We start from the raw sequence: 21,246 nt of genomic DNA, 5'->3' as shown, positions 1-21,246 counted from the left end.
CTGATAATTAATGTCGAAATATTGAATCCCAACACGATGGCGTGCATTTCAATACTTGGAGTATGTATTATACTTTCCTAATTGGAATAGGCCTACTCATAATGCGTGTTCAAAGTGCATAGGCTTTCATAAATATTATTAATAATATATACAAATTTGTATACAACAGTTGATTAACTCATTTTCTAGGTAGTCCATCAAACACATGCTATGTCTAAAATTTTCGAAGATACAGTAATATGGATGGCACGCATAGCCTTTTTCAACATAAACAGTTTTAAGGGTAAGGAGGCTATGCAAATACAGTAGAACTCATTCCTTTGGGGACATCCCTGTTCAGGAGACACCCCTACTAAGAAAACGAAGGAAAATATTATCATTTCACCCCTATTTTAAGGAGACACTGTTTTATTTTTTATTGAATCACAATTATTACAGCAGTCTAAAAATTAAAAAGAATAAAAAAAAATAAAAATAATTCAACTTTATATGGCACCAACTTAATATAAGACCAAAATTCTCTCCAATCGTATAAACCAATTTTAACCCAAGTAATCAGGATTTATAATTTATTTTTTATTTGTTTGTGTACTTTATAGGATTCTAATCCATACTAAAGCATGCACCCTTGTTTGTAAGTCGTTACTCTATTCATGCTACGCATCGTAAGCTTATTATTAAAAAAAAAACAAACAAACAAAAACAAAAAAACATGAAATATTGGAAATTTTCTGCTGATTTCTTGTGATAGGCCTAAGTGAAATGTATTGGCATATTTGCATTGCAAATTATTGCTATGAATTTTTAATTCATCCGTACTGTAACTCATTTTCATGTCAATAAAATATTATTATAAAGAATGTATGCCATCGTTGTATGAAAACATTTTTAAAAACCCTATCAAGGGGACGTTTCAATTTCATTTCGGTCAGTTAATACATGTATCAGACATCACTATTAAGAGAACACTTTGGTCCTGAAGATATCCCCTTAGAAGCACCACAACTTTAAAAAGGAAATAAGAAATTATAGCACAAGAAATTAAAGCGCAATATCAATGTTGTGTTTTTATATAATTGTTTATCAGAAAATTGTTTAATTTCTTTGAAAGTGAAAGGGAGGATTTATACTTATTTAGCATATAGATTTCCATGCAGATATGAAATTTTATTCTTCCATGTGCCATGGTTATTCAGATGGCCGGATTGCACTAAAATTCATCATCATGTACCTACTCTGGCTGTACAGCGCTCTTTCGTTAAAACCTGTTCATTTCAACAATTTTCAGGCATCTTCTGGACTTTTTATGAAATTACATTGAGGTCGAAAAATGGGCGGGGGGGGGAGGGGTGAGGACAATAAACCTGAGGAACTCGTCCTCTCCCCCCCCCCCCGACCCAATCTGTGCCCTTGGTATCATTGGAAACTGATAAAAATTTTTATCAAAAAAAAAACTTTTATCAAATGATTTAATGGGGTTTTTGGCCTTGTGGTGTATCAAACTCTTTCATTTTATTTGCAGTTTAGATTTTTAATTTGCGTTCTTTTCTTGTGTGTCTGATGTTTACTTTTTCTATGTGAACGAGTTATATTAAAACGCATGCGCCGAATAACAATCACTGTAGGCTGGGTAGCTCTCTCTGGGAGAAATGTGGTTTGTGCCAGATGTCGTTGCAGAAATTGTATGTGTATTGTTGATTTGAGGTTCCCTCACCTGCTGCAAGGACATGGACATGCTGTACAACTAAGCCTATAGCCTAAGGCCTAAACTACGAACAAACCATTATTTTGAAGTTGATTGTTTTTTAGTTGAATTGTTTTCTGATGATAAGATGTTTAAGAGAAAAGAAAAAGCAAGTACAAGTAGATCTAGTGGTAAACCCACAAATGAATTGGCAGCTCAGGTAAGCTAAAATAATGCTTAGACTATGTAGGGCTAGGCTAGGCCCTCCTCTCGCGTCCTGATCGACAGATCTATCAAGTAGGCCTAGGCCGAGGCTTTATTTAGGCCAGGCCTAGCTAGTAGGATCCTGGTCTGTTGCTTTATGTGGCCACAAGTCAAATCCAGATCATCTGATGAACAGGCTGAATATTTACTCTCTGTTAGAGTGTTATTTTATTAAAAAGGAGCGTGTACTACTACAGTGTGTAGCTAGGCCATAGGCTAGGCCTAGGCCTACGTATAAAGACTAAAGTTAGTATACTCATCATGGAGGATTTACTGTAGTCATGGATTATTGTGGCATGGTTTGTTTATCACTGCCCTGTATTGCCACGCCCCCTGCCTGGGACTAGGCCTAGGGGGTTTTGGGCTAGGCTAGGGTAGGCCCTAGGATGAAAACACTGCCATAGCCTTACTGATTTTGATTTTTGTATTGTTTACTTGTAATACTGTGTAGTATGGACCTGTTTCCAAAATAAAGAGAATATATAGTGTACAGTACTTGTGAATTTTTTTTAAATCATGTATTAACTTTTTCATATTTGTATGTAGCTTGGGCTCTTTGATGTTCCAAATATAGAATCATTGAATGCAGGTATCATGCAAGATGATGGAAATGATGAGGATCTGGAGGCGGAGCTGGCGGTGCTGTTAGGTGGAGATCCATCGCCAAAGCCCAAACCAAAACATCAGACAAAAGGCATGTCGATTCAGAATATAAACATATATTTTTATTCACATTATACTTCATAAATCCAGAGCAAGAAATTGTAGTTGAAATGAACAATTTGGTGTAACTGTATATAAAAATAGGAGTGAAGTTTTGCACTACCTCAAGCGTTATTGTACTATCAATATGTTTTTAGGTACTGGCAAAAAAAAATTGCAAGTATTTGGGTGGGAATCGAACCCATGACCTCCAGATATCTAGCCCGGTGTCATAGAAACTAGACCACTGATCTTGTGCTTAGGAACTTAGTAGTATGTAAACATTTACCGCAAAAGTCAGTACTTAACACAACAATGTTCAATCAATTTGTGTTTCATTTACAACATTCTGAATTTGTTAATTTATTTGTTAAAATTGATGGATTTTGGGTGGTATTAATTAATATTGATTATTATTGGTTTGTATTGATTAGTAGTGATTGATGTTTTGTATTGCTATATATGAATTTACATTTGTTAGCATCAATTAAAGTTGGATAATATGGTTTGCCAATAATTGATTAGGTAATTGGTACTTATTGCACTATATTGATTGCATTATATTGATTGTCAATTCATGGATTTTTTAGGATCTGTATTATTTCCTTTTTTTCCCCTTTTTTTTTTTCAGGAGGTACATCAATGATGGAGATTGACAGCATGGTGGCTGATGTAATGAATGACAAGCACCTTGATGAGAGTGACACTGATGATGTGGAGAATGATGAAGACCTTTTAGTGAGTATTCTTTAAAGCAAATACTATTATCCACCATGGAGAGGTATTTGAGAGCGATGTGTGTCCATCCTTGTCCTCATCACCATCATAATCATTATCATCAACATCATTATTTATGTTGAAACTAAGTTTTAAAACTGGTTTCACAGTATAGGAGTGAAAAACATAATATCATTATTTATGTTTATCTGATTGATGGTTTTCTTGCTTGCAGGCAGAATTTCAGGAACTGGTAGCAGATGGCGGACCTTCCCCTGCGAAGCAACCATCTCCAGACTCCGCCATAGCTCAAGCCACCCCGTCAGTTGAGGAGGAGCAGTTTAAAACAGATGTAATATCAATTGTAGCCGAGCGGTTAGAGAACTACAACGCAGCAATCGCTAACGCGAAAGCAAATGGAGAAGACTCAAAGGTTAGAAGATACACCCGAGGACTAGAGGTAAATGTAACTTTGAAATATTAGATTAGATTATCAAATTTTCTTATACAACAAATTGTTGTATGCCCATATTTAGTATTGATGTACCTATATATGGTCATAATATGATGTCATCATGACCATATTTAGGCATGTCACATGTCTTTGCCCCACCCCTTGGTTATTGTTGCTAAGGTCCCACAGAGCAACGGTGTGAAAATATACACAAACACATGTGTTTGTGGGACAACAAGTGTGTTTGTGAGACTCGCTCGTTATCTTGGCCCTGATCTGATAGGTTCATTGATAAGTTTGATTGACACTCTGGGAAGGTCCATTGTATGGTAAAGACCACAATGATCGGCTCATTTTAAATATGAAACTTTTTGATGAATAAATAAATTGATACATTTGATAATAGGTAGATCGATGAATGTAGGTATTGCATTCATCGATGGTGTTGGTAGTTACTGCAGAACTGTATAAAATGTTGATGGAGGGATGAATTGATTGATGAATGGATGGATGTATATATGGATGTATACTGTATGGATGTACATATTGTTGTACATATGGATGTACATATGAATATATATGGGTGTATATATGGATGTATATAGGGATGTACATATAGATATATAGATGTATATATGGATGCATATATAGATGTATATATATATATATATATATATATGGATGTACATATGGATGTATATTTGTGGATGTATATATATGGATGTACATTTGGTTGTACATATGGATGTATATATGCATGTATAGATTTATATATATGGATGGATGTATATATTGATATACACCTGTATGGATGTGCATATGGATGTATATATAGATGTACATATTGATGTATATATGGATGTACATAAGGATGTATAGATGTACATATGGATGTATATGGATGAATGGATTGGAAAAATAATGGAAAGATAGATGAATAGATAGATGTATCGATGCATATCTTAGGTAGATATTGTAGGTAGATGGTTGAATGGATAAAAACACAGACAGATATTAAGTAAATATATTTTATTTCTTACTATACATTTACATATATTTAAATATGTAAATCTGCCATTAGTCAAATATTAATTTCCATAATTCTATTTCTAATTCTAAAGCAAGTAAAGGCTATCGATAAAAAACTGAAATCTGGGAAAACAGTCGACCCTGCAGACATCCCACCTCCAGTCATCGTCGGTAAACCGCCTCCCTCAAAAGAAACTGCAGCACCACCACCTCCAAAGCCTGTGGAAGAAGTAAGACCACCCCCAAGCATATCAGTTCAACCTGCCCCACCGGAGCCATCCCTGGGGCAAGCTTCAAAACCAAGCATCAAATCAGGTGAAAGAGAACATTATATTATTTTTATTTTTTTATATGTTTTTAAGATTTTTTAAATTTTTTATATTTTTTAAAATATTTTGTATATATTTTTTTCCTTTTTTTATTTTATTATTTTTTATATTTAAAAAAACAAAACTAACCCAAAATTGAAAAGGTTTTAATTGGCACCTTGTGCTATCATCAATATTGCTTTTTGAATTGAGATAAAAAAGTATTTATTTTTGTGTCCACTGCCCACTTGCAAGCAAGTAAACAAACACCTTGCTCTCATTTGTCCTGTAAGTTGTATGAGTAAATCCAGTTGAAGGAATGATGGGATGTGTCATATAAGCTACATGTAAAGATAAAAACGAAACAATCTTCCAAAATTAAGCCTACAAAATATAATGCTATGCCTACAGCAGTTGACACATGCTCCTGCTGAGAGCCTATCTTAATATTTATTATAATTTTACTGCTTTTATCAATAGTATTAGTATTGCCATTTATAGAATTATGTCTAATATAATTTTGTTTCCATAGATTCTAGGTATGTTCAGTTGTCTCAGAGAGGTGATCAGTACAAACAAGCTGCAATAGAAGCTAAACAAAAAGGAGATATGGACGCAGCTAAGGAATACCTCATGATATCCAAGGTATGTTGCTTGTTGTCTCGCATGGTCACATGACAAAATGAAGCATGAGCCCACAGTAATTCCACCAATATGAACACAGTTTTGGCATGTCATGGAAAGTCCTTTTGAAAGTTGGCATTTGCACATGTTTATGAGACATTGTAAGTCGGCACTATTTCTACTAATCATATTTAATATATTAATAATAAGAATAATTCTTTATCTGTCCTCATAATTTGAAATTAGATGTTTGGGCTGGACACCTGCAGCAACCACATGGCAGCACTATCCGATATTACAATGGACACATACAGATAAAAACATTGTCCTTAACCCGCCTAACTCTCAATATTAGCGTTATTTAAAGACCCAAGTGATCAGATTCCAATTAAATCCCAATAGTGGCCAGGTTTGAAGAGGGGTCTTCTTTACCAAGAGAAGTTGGAAACAACACCTCAGCCAACACTCAGCTCCTACACAGCTACAGAATAATTTCATCAATTTTGAAGTTGTATTAACGTATGTGAAGATATATGTCACAAGCCACAGAAATCATGGGAATTTTATTCTAAAACTTAGGCTAGCTACTGCCGAATGACTTTTTACAGATTGAGGGATTGTGGGTAATTATAGTTAAATTAAAATCTGATAATAATATAACAGTTGTATAGCAATGCATCAGGTGCAAGCCTCTATGCACTTCACATATTATAAATGGTCATTTTTGTCAAATATTTTAATTGGAATATATACCTGCTTAGCTTCCTTGGGTGGGACGTCCATAATGTTATACTGTGCACTGTGCATTTAGTATTCAAATCCACTAGATATACTGTACACTTGTACTCTTAATTGTAAAGAGATAAGATAGATTAAATCTTTGTCCTAGGACAGAAACAATTGGACAGCCACTGACTCAAACCCCCAACCTCCTTCTTCCTCTTTTGGGCCAATCATATTTGAAGGTTTTGGCCTAGTAGCTCATTTTTTAGCTCCGATGAGAAGCTCCAGAAATACTTGGCTGATTGAATAATATATATTTTATTTTATGTGGAGCCGTTGGGGTCAATATACTGTACTCTACTGTCTTTATTATGATGCTTCTATCGAAGCTTTCGAGATTACGAGAACTTGTTTTTTCTGGAAGGTGCCATACCAGTTTGTGCAGTATATACAATTATTATTTTTAAAGTTTTTATTAGAATCCTGAAAATTTACCTATATAGCAAGATTTAGCCTTCTAATTTAAATAAAAATATAAGAAAATAGAGAAAAAAATAACATCTGATTAATAATCGAAATTTTCTTTCAGCAATTCCAAGTTGTCCTGAAAGATTTTGAAGAAACTGGAGATGTAGATCTTACTGACATGCCTCCACCTCCCCCTGGATTTGGAACAGCTGGGGTACAAAGTGCGGCAACTGTCGAAGATGTATCAAATCCAAAAGATGCTGTTGAGGCGATGGAACAGAGGCTTAGGAAGTACAAGCAGTCTCAGGAAAGTGCTAATGCGGAAAATAATTCGGGGAAATCGAGGAGGATGGGAAGAATAATTAAGGTAAGTTGTTTTGGGTTTCAAGTTCATAAATAAAGAACACAAAAGTTATCGTTCGATCTAAACCACATCGTAACGTAGTATGTTCAGTAGCATATTGTCTATGAAAATGTATGGTCTTCAGTTTAACTGCAGGAATAATAGCTCTAAAGTTATTGTACAGTATGAAATGTTTGTTTATATTAATAAATTCAACATTATTATGGCTAAAAGCCAATCTCTATTATTAATCAAAATATTAAATTTTGTTTCCGGTTACCATATCCTCTATTTGTGCCTCCAATGAAAATATGCCTTTGGAACCTTTTTGTTTTGATCTAATTTATAAAAGTGTGTTAGTAGAGGCCCAAGGAATAACAAGATTGTTATACACATTGGGAATTTTACTGTTGAATTTCAGGTTCACTGTTTATAAGTAATAAGGGTATTATTAATTATTATTGTTATTATTGAATACTGAAAATCTATTTGTCCAAAGGAATTTGTTGTGTTAACAAAAAAATATTAGTACAGTATATAACAAAGACATTACAACATGTATACAGATAATCTGTAGGTAGTATTAAAAAATATGTAATATTAATTCATTTAATTAGAATGAATCTAATTGCTCATTATTTTATGTAAAATTTGTTTCGTTTAGCAATATGAAGATGCAATAAAGAAGGAAAAAGCTGGAAAACCTGTAGATTACGAGGAACTCCCAGCACCCCCTGGTTACCCACCTATACCACAACGAAGAGCAACAAAGGCAGCAGCCCCTCCTCAACTCAAGCCAAGGACAGTACCAACATCTCCGGCAGCCGCTCCTAAAGCACAGCCTAGACAAACATCACCAGGTAAATTCTTAAAGCAAAGAGTATAGATCTGCGAGAGTTCCGAATCGTTTCGTTGAAACGCAATCCAATCTTGAAAAGTTCTACCAGAAAGTAGAGGGCCATCCTTAAAACAAATAAAAGGCGTTCGTTTCGAACTTTTGCTGCCTCTGTTAGGACGCATGTTCAAGTTTCGAACTCTATTTGAATTCTAATAGAGCGCCCCCTATCTTGTGGTGGTACTTTGTTTTTCGTTTCATTGAGTGCGTGCAAAATGAAGGCAGTCAGACCTCTTGCAATTCTATACAATACTCTTTACTTAAAGTTAATCATTGTTGCCACAGGCGGAATTCAAGGGGGGGGGGGCAGCTAGCCCGGGCCCCACCCCCCTAAATTTGTCAAAATTGAAAAAATAAAATAAAAAGAAAGAAGAAAATTCTACTAAAATTTTCAGTCTAGGAGTGCCATTTTCGGCCATCTAGAGATGCCATAATCATAAATTTTCTTACCTCCAACCAACCATGGTGGAGCTAAATAGTATAGACCCTCCACCTGTGAAAGTCCCTCTCCTGGCCCCCCTCTATTTCAAATTCCTGGATCCACCACTGGTTGCAGATGTAGCATTGTGTTCTTTGTTGCTGTTTTGTTGATAAAGAAAAAAAAGATTGTATGCGAAGGGGAGTGATTCACCTTTTTTTTATAAAGACTTTCATTATAAAGGGCTTAAATGATAATTAAAAATGTGCTCAAAGAAATATCTTTGAGGCTATAACCATTAGGCAGCTTCTCCACGTACCACAGAATTGGTACTTTCGAATACTAATTGTACTATAGGATGTTGATTAGTGAATGAAGTTTTTTGTGTTCAGTAAAAAATTATGGATCGCAGGTTTTTCCATTTTGAAAAAAAACATGATTTTGGGTATTAAACTGTTGTCAATAACACACATCCCTTTTAAATGTAATGATATATGTAGAATTTAAATATTGATTATTTATTATTGGTTTGTTTTGCATGCATCACCAGCACTTAAACCAACAGTTGCAAAGCAGCTTGATGTTCTTGAAAAAAGAAAGAAGCAATTCCAGATCAAGGCACTTGAAGCCAAGAAGCAAGGGGACATGGATGAGGCCAAGAGGTTAATCAAGATAGCAAAGGTCAGATATACTTCGTTACAATTGACTTCTTCCACCTTGTTTCATTCTTCACCATGTCTTCCCATTTCTCTTAGCTATAATACTCCATTGTCTTTACAGTGGGCAACCAACTTCAAATTTTACTTTTCTTCAGGTAGATAATTTTAGATAATGCTGCAAAACTGTCTATACGCAACCAAGTTAAATCATTTAGTGGAAGAGGAAAGTGTATATCACCAGAAGAATTGTGTTTCCCTTCCCCCACAAAAGTTCCCCTACCCTATTAAAATTTCCCCTCCCCCACTAGAAACTTGCTGAACCAGCAATTTGCACTCAAGTAGTTAAATATCGTCTCATAACACCACAATCCCCCATCTAGTGCCTCTTCTTTCCTTTGGCACCCATCTTCTATCATCCCGCTACCGTCTATGATTTGGACTAGATGCATCCATCATTATTTATTATTATTATTTTATTTTATTATTTATTTATTTAATATTTCAGGGTTTTGACCCCCTAATTGAGAAGTCACAGGGAGGATTTATAGTCAACATGGCAACTGTAAGTAATATTATTTTTGTAATTATTGTTATATTGATGTAGTTGTTGTATACATGCTTATTATTGTTTTTAATATTGGTTTAGGTTTATTTTTTTGGTTTAAAACTTTTTTTGTAATTATCTAATTTAGGCTTATTCCCTATATTTTCAATGCTTGATTACCATATTTTGCTGCTATATATGCAAAGAACATTAATTATGTGATTGATTATTATATTTTTTATGCTTCTATTAAGATAACATTACATTATTTTTAATAATTATCATAATTCTATTAATTATCATAGTTACTTTACTAATACTCTACCATGAATATTATCATTGTATTACTATTGTTACTATCATTATCAATTTTTAAAATTACATATTATAAATAATGTTAAGCCCTGTCAGACTATCAAAATTTATTTCACAAAAGCATATGCCTAATAATGGTGATGATGGCATCACGTCATGACCATATATAGGCACACCATGACTATATATGGTCACACCACCACTATATATGGGCACACCATGACTATATATGGTCATACAGTTGATTTGTCAAAGACAATTTGATAGTGTAGACAGAGCTTCATAGCAATTTTCCCATAATTCCTTTTTCAATATGTCGACAGATTCCAGATCTGCCATCAGTGGAAGATGCAGTAGAACTAGCAATGGAATGTAATGAAGAGGTGACGGGAGACAGAGGAGAAATGTTCTCACGGTTACAAATATCCCTCAAGAAACAGATACAGGTGAAGACAAACTACCCACAATAGACCATTTTGCTAAGCCCTGCCCCTTGGATATTGTTGCCAAGGTCCCAAAAAATTGACAGTGGTAACACCTACGAAAGCACTGTTCTGATTGGTCAGTTGTTATCTGTTTGATTGACACTTGACATTCATTAGCTCAATGTCAGTAATGTAAATTATAAGGGCACATTGTGTTTTGATTTATGTTAAACCATGAAAAATCAGAACCAAATTATTTTTGTTTTTAATTCTATAGACATGTGACTCAAACAGAAGGCAGTTTTCGCAGATGGGTAATATAAATGAAGTTGAAAAGTAAGTTAAAGTAATTAGAAATTAGAGCAGTTAAGGAGCTTGCTTTTGTTATGCTGTGTTTATTAAGTTGGTTCAGTTGTAGACAAGCCAAAAAACTGGATGGCTTCAAAGTTACGCTCTTCCATTGTAGAGCAGCTAGGGAACTTACCTTTGGTAGGGTATTGCTAGATTCAGCTTGTTTCAATTTTTGAACAGTTAGGTAGTTTGTGTCGGTAGTTATGAACTGATACTGATACTAACAATTCTTTATTCGTCATAAAAAGTACATTTTATGAAAATTTTCTTCCTTGGCAAGACACATAACATTGTTAAAATTTAAGACATACAAACAAATTAAAGACACTCCATTTAATAATACTATTATTCCATTAATCCTTCAAGAAAAAAAAAACAAGACATTAAAATATTTAAAACAGACTAAAGGAGCATTATTATAAAAGTTAATAGATAAATAAAACAAGACATAGAAAACTCAATATGGATCATTCATTATTTTTTGGTAGGTTTGAACAGATGTCGAGAACTTCACGGCAAGACTTAGACACGCTAGTAAATGCTCATGCACATGGCGACCCAATCCCTAGATTCCATTATGAATATCGTACGCTACCATCATTGAGGTAAGTGAATTAAAGTCATAATAATCTGCTGCTGATATTTGTATACCATCCTGTACATATAGCAACAGATTGAAGTTATTTTTTTTATAATATTATCATGATTTATGAAAGATTGGTATACACCCTGAGGAGGCAAGATAGCCACATAATCGTTTTGACTAGTGGCTAATAATTAGCCTCCCCTTTAAAATAGACATCAAACAGATACATGGTCCTTAGCTCACCTAACTCTCTTGAGAGGGTTATTCAAGGAGCTGAACATTTTTGTTGTTATAAAAGACCCGAGTTCAATACTCAGAGCCGGGTATCGAACCCAGGCCCTGGTGTTCAAGAGGCAGGAACCATACCAATTACCCAAACGCTCAGATTTAATATCATTATTGATGATATAATTTATGATATGGTAGCTTGTTTAATTTTGTTCGTCATTGTGCCACGATTTGTGACCAATGTTTTTATATGTTTTTTGACAATAAAATAAAGTGAAATGATATTTAATTTTTACAAAACAGTTTTTTTTTTTTTCCTTGTTACAATTGGTAGAGTGTGTCCTGACCTGTCAGAGAACCAAGCAGAAATCGTCATAATACGTGGTGTGCAACTCAGCCCTCCCTCAGGTAAACCCTCCAACATACACATTCAGTGGTTAAAAACCCCCAAACTTTTCATTAAAAATATTATATTGCTCACATAAAGGCCCATTTATACAGAATGCCATAGCAGCATGCTACAGAGACATGAATATTTTGTTGTAGGGTGCAATCCATTTACACAGAGTGCGACAACATCAATGACGCAAGCAACTTTGTGTCTTGTTCGGCAGTTCTACATGTTCATCAAAGGATGATGAGTCAGTTATTGGTCAGGCTATTTATTGCCACATGGCAGTTTTTAGAAATAGCAAATTATTCTGTGCTGCACAACACATTGTTTTGTTGCGTAGTCGTGTTGCGTTCGGTGTGGATCACCATAGGTTCAGTTTTTTCTGCCGCTGTTGCATACCGCTGTCGCAATCTGTTAAATAGGCCTTTAAGATAGCAATTGATTATCAACTGCTAATGAGACCACAGATGAAAACAAGTCAGTCTTCAATTGAACAGATTCGTGGAAGCCTTGAGTTTGGGGGCTCAAAAACAAAGCTGTGCTACGGTGCAAATCACTTGTGTCTTTAGCAAGACACATTTCATTTGTATGTCTCATGAGTTTGCCATTATTTGCCTTTTAAATAATTTTCTTTTTTTCTAGGCTATTCTGCCAAAGATTTAGATACATACGTTAAGTTTGAGTTTCCATACCCAAGTGTAAGTACAGTAATATTTTATTTCTCATTAAATTTAATATTTATTTCATATTTATTTTGCTAGCTAATTTCCCACCTTTTCCTATTGTCCCCTCTCAGATGGGACATGATTTTTGTATGAAAGTGATGTTTTTGCTTGCTAGTGTAAATAAGAACTAGAAGATTCGGAGGCCAACTAGTGTTTATTTTATTACTGCAAGATTTTTTTCTTTTTTTCTTTTACATTGTATTGATAATAAAGATTGCCAATTTTATAAAATTTATCCCGCAACAGTTCCTCCTCCCTTCCTCTTTTTAATCCACTATTGAAAATGTACAGTACTAGATGTTAGTTTTTTTTTTGTAGGATAACACACCCTCAGACAAAACCCACAGCAAAGATGGTGACAATCCTGAGTATGGTGAGTCTTTCAAATTGCCAATTAACTTGACATCAAGATCCTTTGCGGGAGCAGTCAAGAGAAAGTCTGTCAAGTTTGAAGTCTTTTATAAAAAGTGAGATTTTTTGTACTATTAATTATAACAATATTAACAGCAACAATAGGAGCAACAACAGCTGCAGCAAAAGCACCAACAGCAAAAGCAGAGCATCAGCAGCAAAAATAGCAACAACAGCAGCAAAAGCAGAGCATCAGTAGCAGCAACAGCAGCAGCAGCAACAGAGCATTAGCAGCAACAACAGCAGCAGCAGCAACAGCAGAGCATTAGCAGCAGCAGCAGCAGCAGAGCATCAGTAGCAACAACAGCAGCAAAAGCAGAGCATCAGTAGCAACAACAGCAGCAACAGAGCATTAGCAGCAACAACAACAGCAGCAGCAACAGCAGAGCATTAGCAGCAGCAGCAACAGCAGCAGCAGAGCATCAGTAGCAACAACAGCAGCAAAAGTAGAGCATCAGTAGCAACAACAGCAGCAGCAGCAGCAACAGAGCATTAGCAGCAACAACAACAGCAGCAGCAGCAACAGAGCATTAGCAGCAGCAGCAGCAACAGCAGAGCATTAGCAGCAACAGCAGCAGCAGAGCATCAGTAGCAACAACAGCAGCAGCAACAGCAGAGCATTAGCAGTAACAGCAACAGCAGCAGCAGAGCATCAGTAGCAACAACAGCAGAGCATTAGCAGTAACAGCAACAGCAGCAGCAAAAGCACCAATTTCAAAAGCAGAGCATCAGCAGCAAAAACAGCAGCAAAAGCAGAGCATCAGTAGCACAACAGCAGCAGCAGCAACAGAGCATTAGCAGCAACAACAGCAGCAGCAGGGCATCAGTAGCAACAACAGCAGCAGCAACAGCAGAGCATTAGCAGTAACAGCTATAGCAGCAGCAAAAGCACCAATTTCAAAAGCAGAGCATCAGCAGCAACAACAGCAGCAGCAACAGCAGAGCATTAGCAGCAACAACAGCAGCAGCAGAGCATCAATAGCAACAACAGCAGAGCATTAGCAGCAACAACAGCAGCAGCAGAGCATCAGTAGCAACTACAACAGCAGCAACAGCAGAGCATTAGCAGCAACAGCAGCAGCAAAAGCAGAGTACCAGTAGTAACAAAGGCAGAGTACCAGTAGTAACAACAGCAGCAACTAAAGAAGCAGCAGAAGCACCAACAGCAGCAACAAAAGTAGAGAATCGGCAGCAGAAATAGCAGCAACAGCAACAACAACAGAAGCAGCAAAAGCACCAGCAGCAGCAGCCAAAGCAGAGCATCAGCAGCAACATCAGCAGCAGCACCAACAGAAGTAGCAGAAGCACCAACAGTAGCAGCCAAAGCAGAGTACCAGCAGCAACAACAGCAGTAGCAGCAATAGAAGTATCAAAAGCACCAACAGTAGCAGCAAAAGCAGCAACAACAGCAGCATAAACAGTAGCAGCAACAACAAAAGTAGCAAAAGCAGCAGCAACAACAGAAGCAGCAACATAACAGCAATAGCTACAGCTGCAGCAGCAACAACAACAGCTACAAAAGAAGCTACAACAGCAGCTGCAACAGCAGCTCACCAGTTTTGATAGCCACATAATTATGTATCTCCTAGTAGCTACAGTTAACGCTATTTACCAGGTGCACACTCTGACAGCCAACACTCAGACAATTCAATTATTAAAGACCACCTCTGGTCAAACTGCCACCGACAATCAATAGACAGTTCTATGTCGCCAAGCATTCAAAAATAGTGGAGATGATTCATTGCCTGGACCAACTATCAGCCTATGCTGCGTATCCCTTGCTTTACTTATAAGCTACTAACATTGATTTTATTTATACATATTTTAATTCTTTCTTTATCTATCTTTTCAGGGGATTTTTAAGGAGTGATGGATTGTTGGGAACAGGTTCATTGAAATTAACAGATTTTGAAAAGAAATGTGAAATTCACGAAAGCCTTCAAGTAAGTGTAAATATAAAAGATGAAAGTTTGATATATATCTTGTAATAAAAAAACTGTTGGTAAGATAGGTAAGTGATTATATCTGAGATTGTGGGTTGAATATCCACATTTGCCCCTTGCCTGGACTTTCCACAATTTCTTATAATTTTTTTCTCATTCTGGACGGCGTCACCAACAAGTAAGTTAATTTAGAGACCTAATCCGAAAAAAATAAGAAATCAACATGTTAGCTTTAGGTACTAAGGCCAGGGATATGCCAAATAGTGAACTTAATCACTTTTGAAAGTGGCAATCCTGTCACAAGACATACACAAGATGCTCTACTAGACTCACATTATGAGGCTTAGGGCATTGAGTTCTTTTGGTCATGCTATATTTTGTATAACATGCAATAGAAAGTGAGTAATTTAAATTTAGTGCCTGGAACCCATGGGTTATCCCTTTCCTTGTGTGATACAAAAATCAGCCCTATTGTGATTGACAACAGCAATGATGTCCATGGTGAGGTCGATGATAACAACAGCGATGATGATGGACATGGCAGCGACAATGATTGTAATGATTAGGGTGGTAATGGTAATGATGATGATGTTGATGACAATGATAATGATAGTAAGTATAATAAAGATTATGAATATACAGTACATAATTGGGGTGTTTTTTACCAATTACTATTATGAATATTTGCTGTGTTTCTGTAGCTAATGGAAGGAAGAAAGCAAGTTGGTGGAAAGCTTGAAGTGAAGGTTCGCATTTATCGTCCATTATCGGGAGTGAAACACGATTTTACACGAGAAAAGTGGCTGATCATTGACGGCAGTAGCAAAATATCAACACAGGTTTGTTAAATTTTCTTATTTTTGGTCCAAGTGAAGCAGTTTGGCGCAACGGGAAAGGTTTGGTTTCCCAACCTTAAGGTCAAGGTTTCAATCCCTCGCTGGTTCATTTCGCCTGTGTCCATTGAGCAAGGCGCTTTATTTGCATTGCTTCTCTCCACCCAGGAGCATGAGTACCTAGTGGGGATGTCTGCTATTAATAATTGTAGCAACCCTTAAGCACGTGGACCCATTGACCAGAGAAAACAAACTTTGCGCTTGTCTGTTAGTAAGATTACAGAATAACTAAGGAATGGATCATCATAAAATTTAGTGAATGGTACATAATAATCTAAGAAAGAGATGATTGCATTTTGAGAGGAAAAGTTCAAAGATTAAGATCATGGTCACAGAAATTTTGATATTTAACCTTCGAGCATAAAAGGAAAAAGGGAATTGCCCATTATACACAGCCTGCGTATTGTTCGGTATACGGGCACAGGACGGATGTATGCCCTCTATAGAGTGACTGCTCTTTAAACTGGATTGTATTTTTTCTTAGGACCCCAAAAACATAAAATGTCACAACTTTTAATTTTGTTTCAATCATTTGTTACAGATTATTAATTCATTAGCTTTTGCAATTGTTTTCTTTTGTGTGTGTGTGATGTATATTGTGATTTTACTTACAGCCATTAATATTATTTTTTGTTACTTCTGTGTTCACAGATGCTTAGTACTAGAAATACTTCAAAGGTAGGTTAAGTCAAACTAAATTTATTTTTAAAGATAAATATCATTATTGGTCAAATAAATATCATACATTGCTACAAAGAATAGTATATATTTAAAGGTGGGCTAAAGCTGCCTCATTGTGACCAGATATCATTATCATTGTTATAATTATTGGTAATATTATTTATACAGTAGGTGTAATTTTGCTCTGCCTGACGTGGAAATGTACTGAATACTCAGTACGTTTGAAAACAATTGCGAAAAAAAATCGCAAGTTGTTCTCGGATGGGACTCAAACCCACAATCTCCAGATCACTAGCCTGGCATCATACCTCTAGACCACCATGCTTGCGCCTGATGGCCAGGGTTGAATTCGAGTCCGAGTAAGCAGTGGGTACTGCAGTGTTGATAGTAATTGTTATTGTCGTGATGGAATAGACAATAACTGGATTTGCGTTAGGAAAAACATGTATAGGTGTAATTTTTCCCTACCTGATGTGGAAATGTACTGAACAATATTATTATTTATAATTATTTTTTATTTTTAGTAACTAAATATTATAATTATTATTATTATTACTTTTACTAAATTATTATTATTATTTATAATTCTTACTGTTATTATTACTATTATTTGTTTAATTTTGTATGTATATTCAATTCAGATATTGTCTCATTAATGCCAGTAGTAAAATGTATCCAAAAGTGAAATAATACATTTATTGTTTTTTTGTTTTTTTTAGGGTCGTACAAGCCAAAGGTAAGTGCACTTCTCCTCCTCATGCACAGTCCTAGCTTAGTAGGTTATAGAGTACTACAGTGGTACGTCACAATACCATGTGATACTACTCCATTGCTGTCGTTGCAAAATGTGTTCAACTGGACTCCATTATCTCCACTGACAAACCATTGATCCCAATTTCTAACGTAATTATTAAAATGTTGTATCTTAGTTTTTCTTTGTAAATTTTAATTGATGATTAAATGTGTATTCGATAACTAATATAATGCGAGCTTTTGTGTTTTTAGTACATTTTGATGGTAAAATATTAGATTTTAAAATGCCTATTCCAGAAAGCCTATGAAGTCATTCAGGCGTAATGAACGGTAACCAACGTCTGGTTGGCGACAGAGGGCGCCACCTGGCATTGTGACCTCACGACTGTGGTACTCTATAGTGGGCACTACTTAAGCCATGTCTAGACTATCACATTTTATTTGACAAAAATATGGTCATGATGATATCACATCATCATGACTATATATGGGCATACAACAGTTTTTTTGTCAAATATAATTTAATAGTCTAGACAGGAATTAATATTTGTTTTATTGACACTCTAAGTCTAATAATTAATTCTAGCATGTTTTGCTTTTAATTTTCCTAATATACTTTTTATTGGTATTCTCTTTCCAGTTCTTCAATATGTTCTGCATCATGACCAGTAGTTGTAAAACTACATGGCAACATTTCCAGCATGATAATCATTAATAACTAAATTATTATTATTTTTATTATTATTATTATTATTATTATTATTATTATTATTATTATTATTATTATATATAAATATATATATTATATATAAAGAAATATTTATAAATATGTATATATATAAATATGTATATAAATAAATATGTATATATAAGAAACTGTCTCTTATACACATCTTGTGGATTATATATAAAAGTTATATATGTTGGTTTGTGAAAACATATTTCCTGTATTAACAGTGGCATATCTATGGGTCTCCCAGAATATAGCTCCCCACCCCCACCATTTCCTCTCCCACATTGAAGATGTTTAAAGCGCATCGAGGTTGTGTCAACGTGAGGCGCTATATAAATCCAGAATTATTATTATTATTATTTAAAGCAAAAAAACTCTCAAGTAGTAAATCACCTTATTTTGCGAGCTAGTTCCCTTACTTAAATATTAATGCAGGCCCACATCACTTTCGTGAGCCCATCAGGAACCCCCCTCCCCCCGACCTATTTTAAGATTCCTAGATATGCCACTGTCCATTCCACCATGATTTGAACAACCACCCCTTAATTACTGACTCAACTGAGGTATAAGGCCAAGGCTGTTGCTGCCTTGCATTTTAGCATTTAAACATTATAATTCCTAAGTATTGAATATGATAATATGCAACACATCAAACAGTTGGGTATTATGCAATTCTTTTAAATAACTTGACCTAATGGGAAAATCCAAGGAGTGCATTAATATAATGTTACCTAATACCTAATGAAAATACTATTTGATTTCTGTTCATTGCATGTTATGTAATAAATAGAGGGGTTACTTTATAATAATAGTAATAAATCTGAAAAATACCTCAATGTACTTTAGAGCTGGTAAATATAAAGGTGGTAAAAAGTGTGTTGAATTCTCATACAGAAATAATGTAGATGAAATTAATGAGCTATTCCAAATTTAATATTACTGTATTTCATTTATTAGATATTATTTAATATGGTTATCGTATTGATATATCATTACAATTGGGCCTTTCAAAACATTCTGTCTGTCACTATATACTATTCTAGTATATTTCAATCAAAGTGAGGTTATATTGTACGCTTTGAAGTGTCTGCGAGACACTTGTGAATTTATTATGGTTTTATTTGATATAATTTGTTTTATGTTGGCAATAATAATAATAAATATTCATATGGTGAAATTATCCATATTTATAAGTTACTGTAATAATATATATTCATAAAGTTTAAATTATGCATATACATAGATTAATAATGCATATTCATAGGTTAAAATGATGCACGTAAGATTGATTAATGCTTATTCATGAGGTTAAAGTGATAATTGTTTGTAATATAGAACAGTCATTGGTGCTAGTTGACCGTTACCACATCTTCAAAAGATAATAATTAGAAAGGGGTCATTCCAACCCTAACAGGATATGGTCATTAAGTCCCCAACAAAATTAATTTCAAGTTAGTTACACTTTATGAATATTCATTATTTTCCACTAATTGCGACTCAGATAATGATGGCCATAACATTACTTGCAAGTTTGCAGTAGTATGAATTTGTACTGTCGAGCCTGATTTTAATATTAATGTTTGAACAAAAAATAAGACTTTACTAATGTCAAAAAAAAATGATGGTTATTTTACTTTTGCAATAATGTAGTGTATTTGGTAATCATAATTGATATAAGAATATGATGTAATTAAAATATTTCGTAAATCATTTTAATAATGCAAAGAGTAATATATTTTACTACTTAGGATTTGCTCCTGTAAAAATGTATTTTCTTATAATTATATTAATTAAACATGTTTGCAATAAAATGGTTTTAGTTGCAATTTATTTTGAAAATCAATTGTTTACATTATTTCGATTGAAACAAGTTAATTATCATCATCATTATAAAATATTAATTATGGACTAACATTAATATTATTAACATTATATTTGTATTATTAACATTACTGTATTATTATGTTAACAATTTCAGAATTTTGGGCAGTTACTATTTCAGTCCTTTTATCACCAATTCCGTTTTCAGTATTGTTACAATTCTCGTTCGTATGCATATTCATTGGCACGCACAGTTGGTTGGTTTCACATCCTGACACCAGATAAGCACATTGCGCACTTTGAAGATAAGCAGACCAAAGTTGACAGATTGATGTGGAACGTTTACTTGATATATATTTATATTATATTGTTTACGTGACTTCGGAAACTCCCTAATATTTTGTGCATTCACCATTGTTGATAAACAATAAGGATATTTCGCAAGCTTACGAAAATGATAACGAATGCGGATACGTCAGTTTTTAGTCAACCAATCCCCCTACAGTAGCGTATCTGTCACAGCCTATAGGCTATCCATGTTTTTTTACGTGTATCAAAACGATCATATTCACATCGTAGATGTATTGTCAAGAATGTTTTAGAAAATCGAAATCTTTAAATTTATTGTACTTAAGTAATGTTTGATTGATTGTTTCTTTTTCTGTATTGTATATTTATTATTTTGGATCACAATGGAAATAAGTTTGCCTTTATAGTACTTTATTGTGTTTTTATCCTTGAATTTTATTTTTGTATTCAGAGTAAAGAAATATATAATTTTAAAATATCGTATTTGTTATCGTTTTCGTAATGTTGCGATCTACAGTACATACATTTGTATTGTCCCTTTTGCTTTTGTTTCATAATTATCCGGGTAAAATTAGGGGCTAATATTTTAGGCAGGTAACGTTGAAGTTAATTTCTTTAAGTGAGTGTAAATAATACTCCTTAAATCATTAAGAACTCTTTCTTAAATTATGCATCTTGTTAAAACTTGCTAACATATATGATTCTTTTAAATCAGCCATTCAACGAGTTTTTTTCAATTTTTAAAATATTTTTAATAGATTTTTGGGGATCCTAAATGAACACGAAAAAAAAAAAGAAAAAAAAATAATTATATATATATATATATATATATATATATATATATAC

The 21,246-nt window shown here is 34.4% G+C and overlaps 1 protein-coding gene across 2 annotated transcripts; it reads left to right on the top strand.

Moving 5' to 3' along the window:
• The first annotated feature begins 1,653 nt into the window (after positions 1 to 1,653).
• On the top strand, positions 1,654 to 20,774 carry LOC117107653 (coiled-coil and C2 domain-containing protein 1-like). 2 transcript variants are annotated; one of them, XM_033249366.1, is made up of 21 exons: positions 1,654 to 1,904; positions 2,495 to 2,642; positions 3,282 to 3,388; positions 3,603 to 3,827; positions 4,943 to 5,165; positions 5,691 to 5,803; positions 7,095 to 7,340; positions 7,981 to 8,176; positions 9,180 to 9,310; positions 9,794 to 9,850; positions 10,471 to 10,593; positions 10,850 to 10,908; positions 11,412 to 11,528; positions 12,072 to 12,145; positions 12,774 to 12,829; positions 13,175 to 13,323; positions 15,120 to 15,210; positions 15,912 to 16,049; positions 16,755 to 16,781; positions 17,504 to 17,520; positions 20,300 to 20,774. In XM_033249366.1, the coding sequence occupies exons 1-21, from the start codon at positions 1,833 to 1,835 to the stop codon at positions 20,364 to 20,366; spliced, it is 2,436 nt and encodes an 811-aa protein (XP_033105257.1). In that variant the 5' UTR covers positions 1,654 to 1,832; the 3' UTR covers positions 20,367 to 20,774. The 2 variants fall into 2 exon arrangements, with proteins under 2 accessions (XP_033105257.1, XP_033105258.1); XM_033249367.1 differs by lacking the exon at positions 20,300 to 20,774 and adding an exon at positions 18,178 to 18,269 and having other exon boundaries at positions 1,656 to 1,904.
• The last annotated feature ends 472 nt before the right edge of the window (positions 20,775 to 21,246 follow it).

This window comes from Anneissia japonica, unplaced genomic scaffold (assembly GCF_011630105.1).
Source record: "Anneissia japonica isolate Jap-2015-1 unplaced genomic scaffold, ASM1163010v1 scaffold5330_len1712360_cov203, whole genome shotgun sequence".
Lineage (NCBI taxonomy): Eukaryota > Metazoa > Echinodermata > Crinoidea > Comatulida > Comatulidae > Anneissia > Anneissia japonica.
The sequence above is the reverse complement of the archived record's forward strand: the minus strand, read 5'-3'. Positions and strand labels throughout refer to the sequence as shown.

What these genes read in the sequence shown, in the direction of transcription:
- LOC117107653 (XM_033249366.1), top strand. Translation starts at nt 1,833, where the DNA reads ATGTTTAAGAGAAAAGAAAAAGCAAGTACAAGTAGATCTAGTGGTAAA. An exon ending in AGAATGATGAAGACCTTTTA is followed by an intron (nt 3,389 to 3,602) that starts GTGAGTATTCTT and finishes TCTTGCTTGCAG; the next exon opens with GCAGAATTTCAGGAACTGGT. An exon ending in CCCTCAAGAAACAGATACAG is followed by an intron (nt 10,594 to 10,849) that starts GTGAAGACAAAC and finishes TTAATTCTATAG; the next exon opens with ACATGTGACTCAAACAGAAG.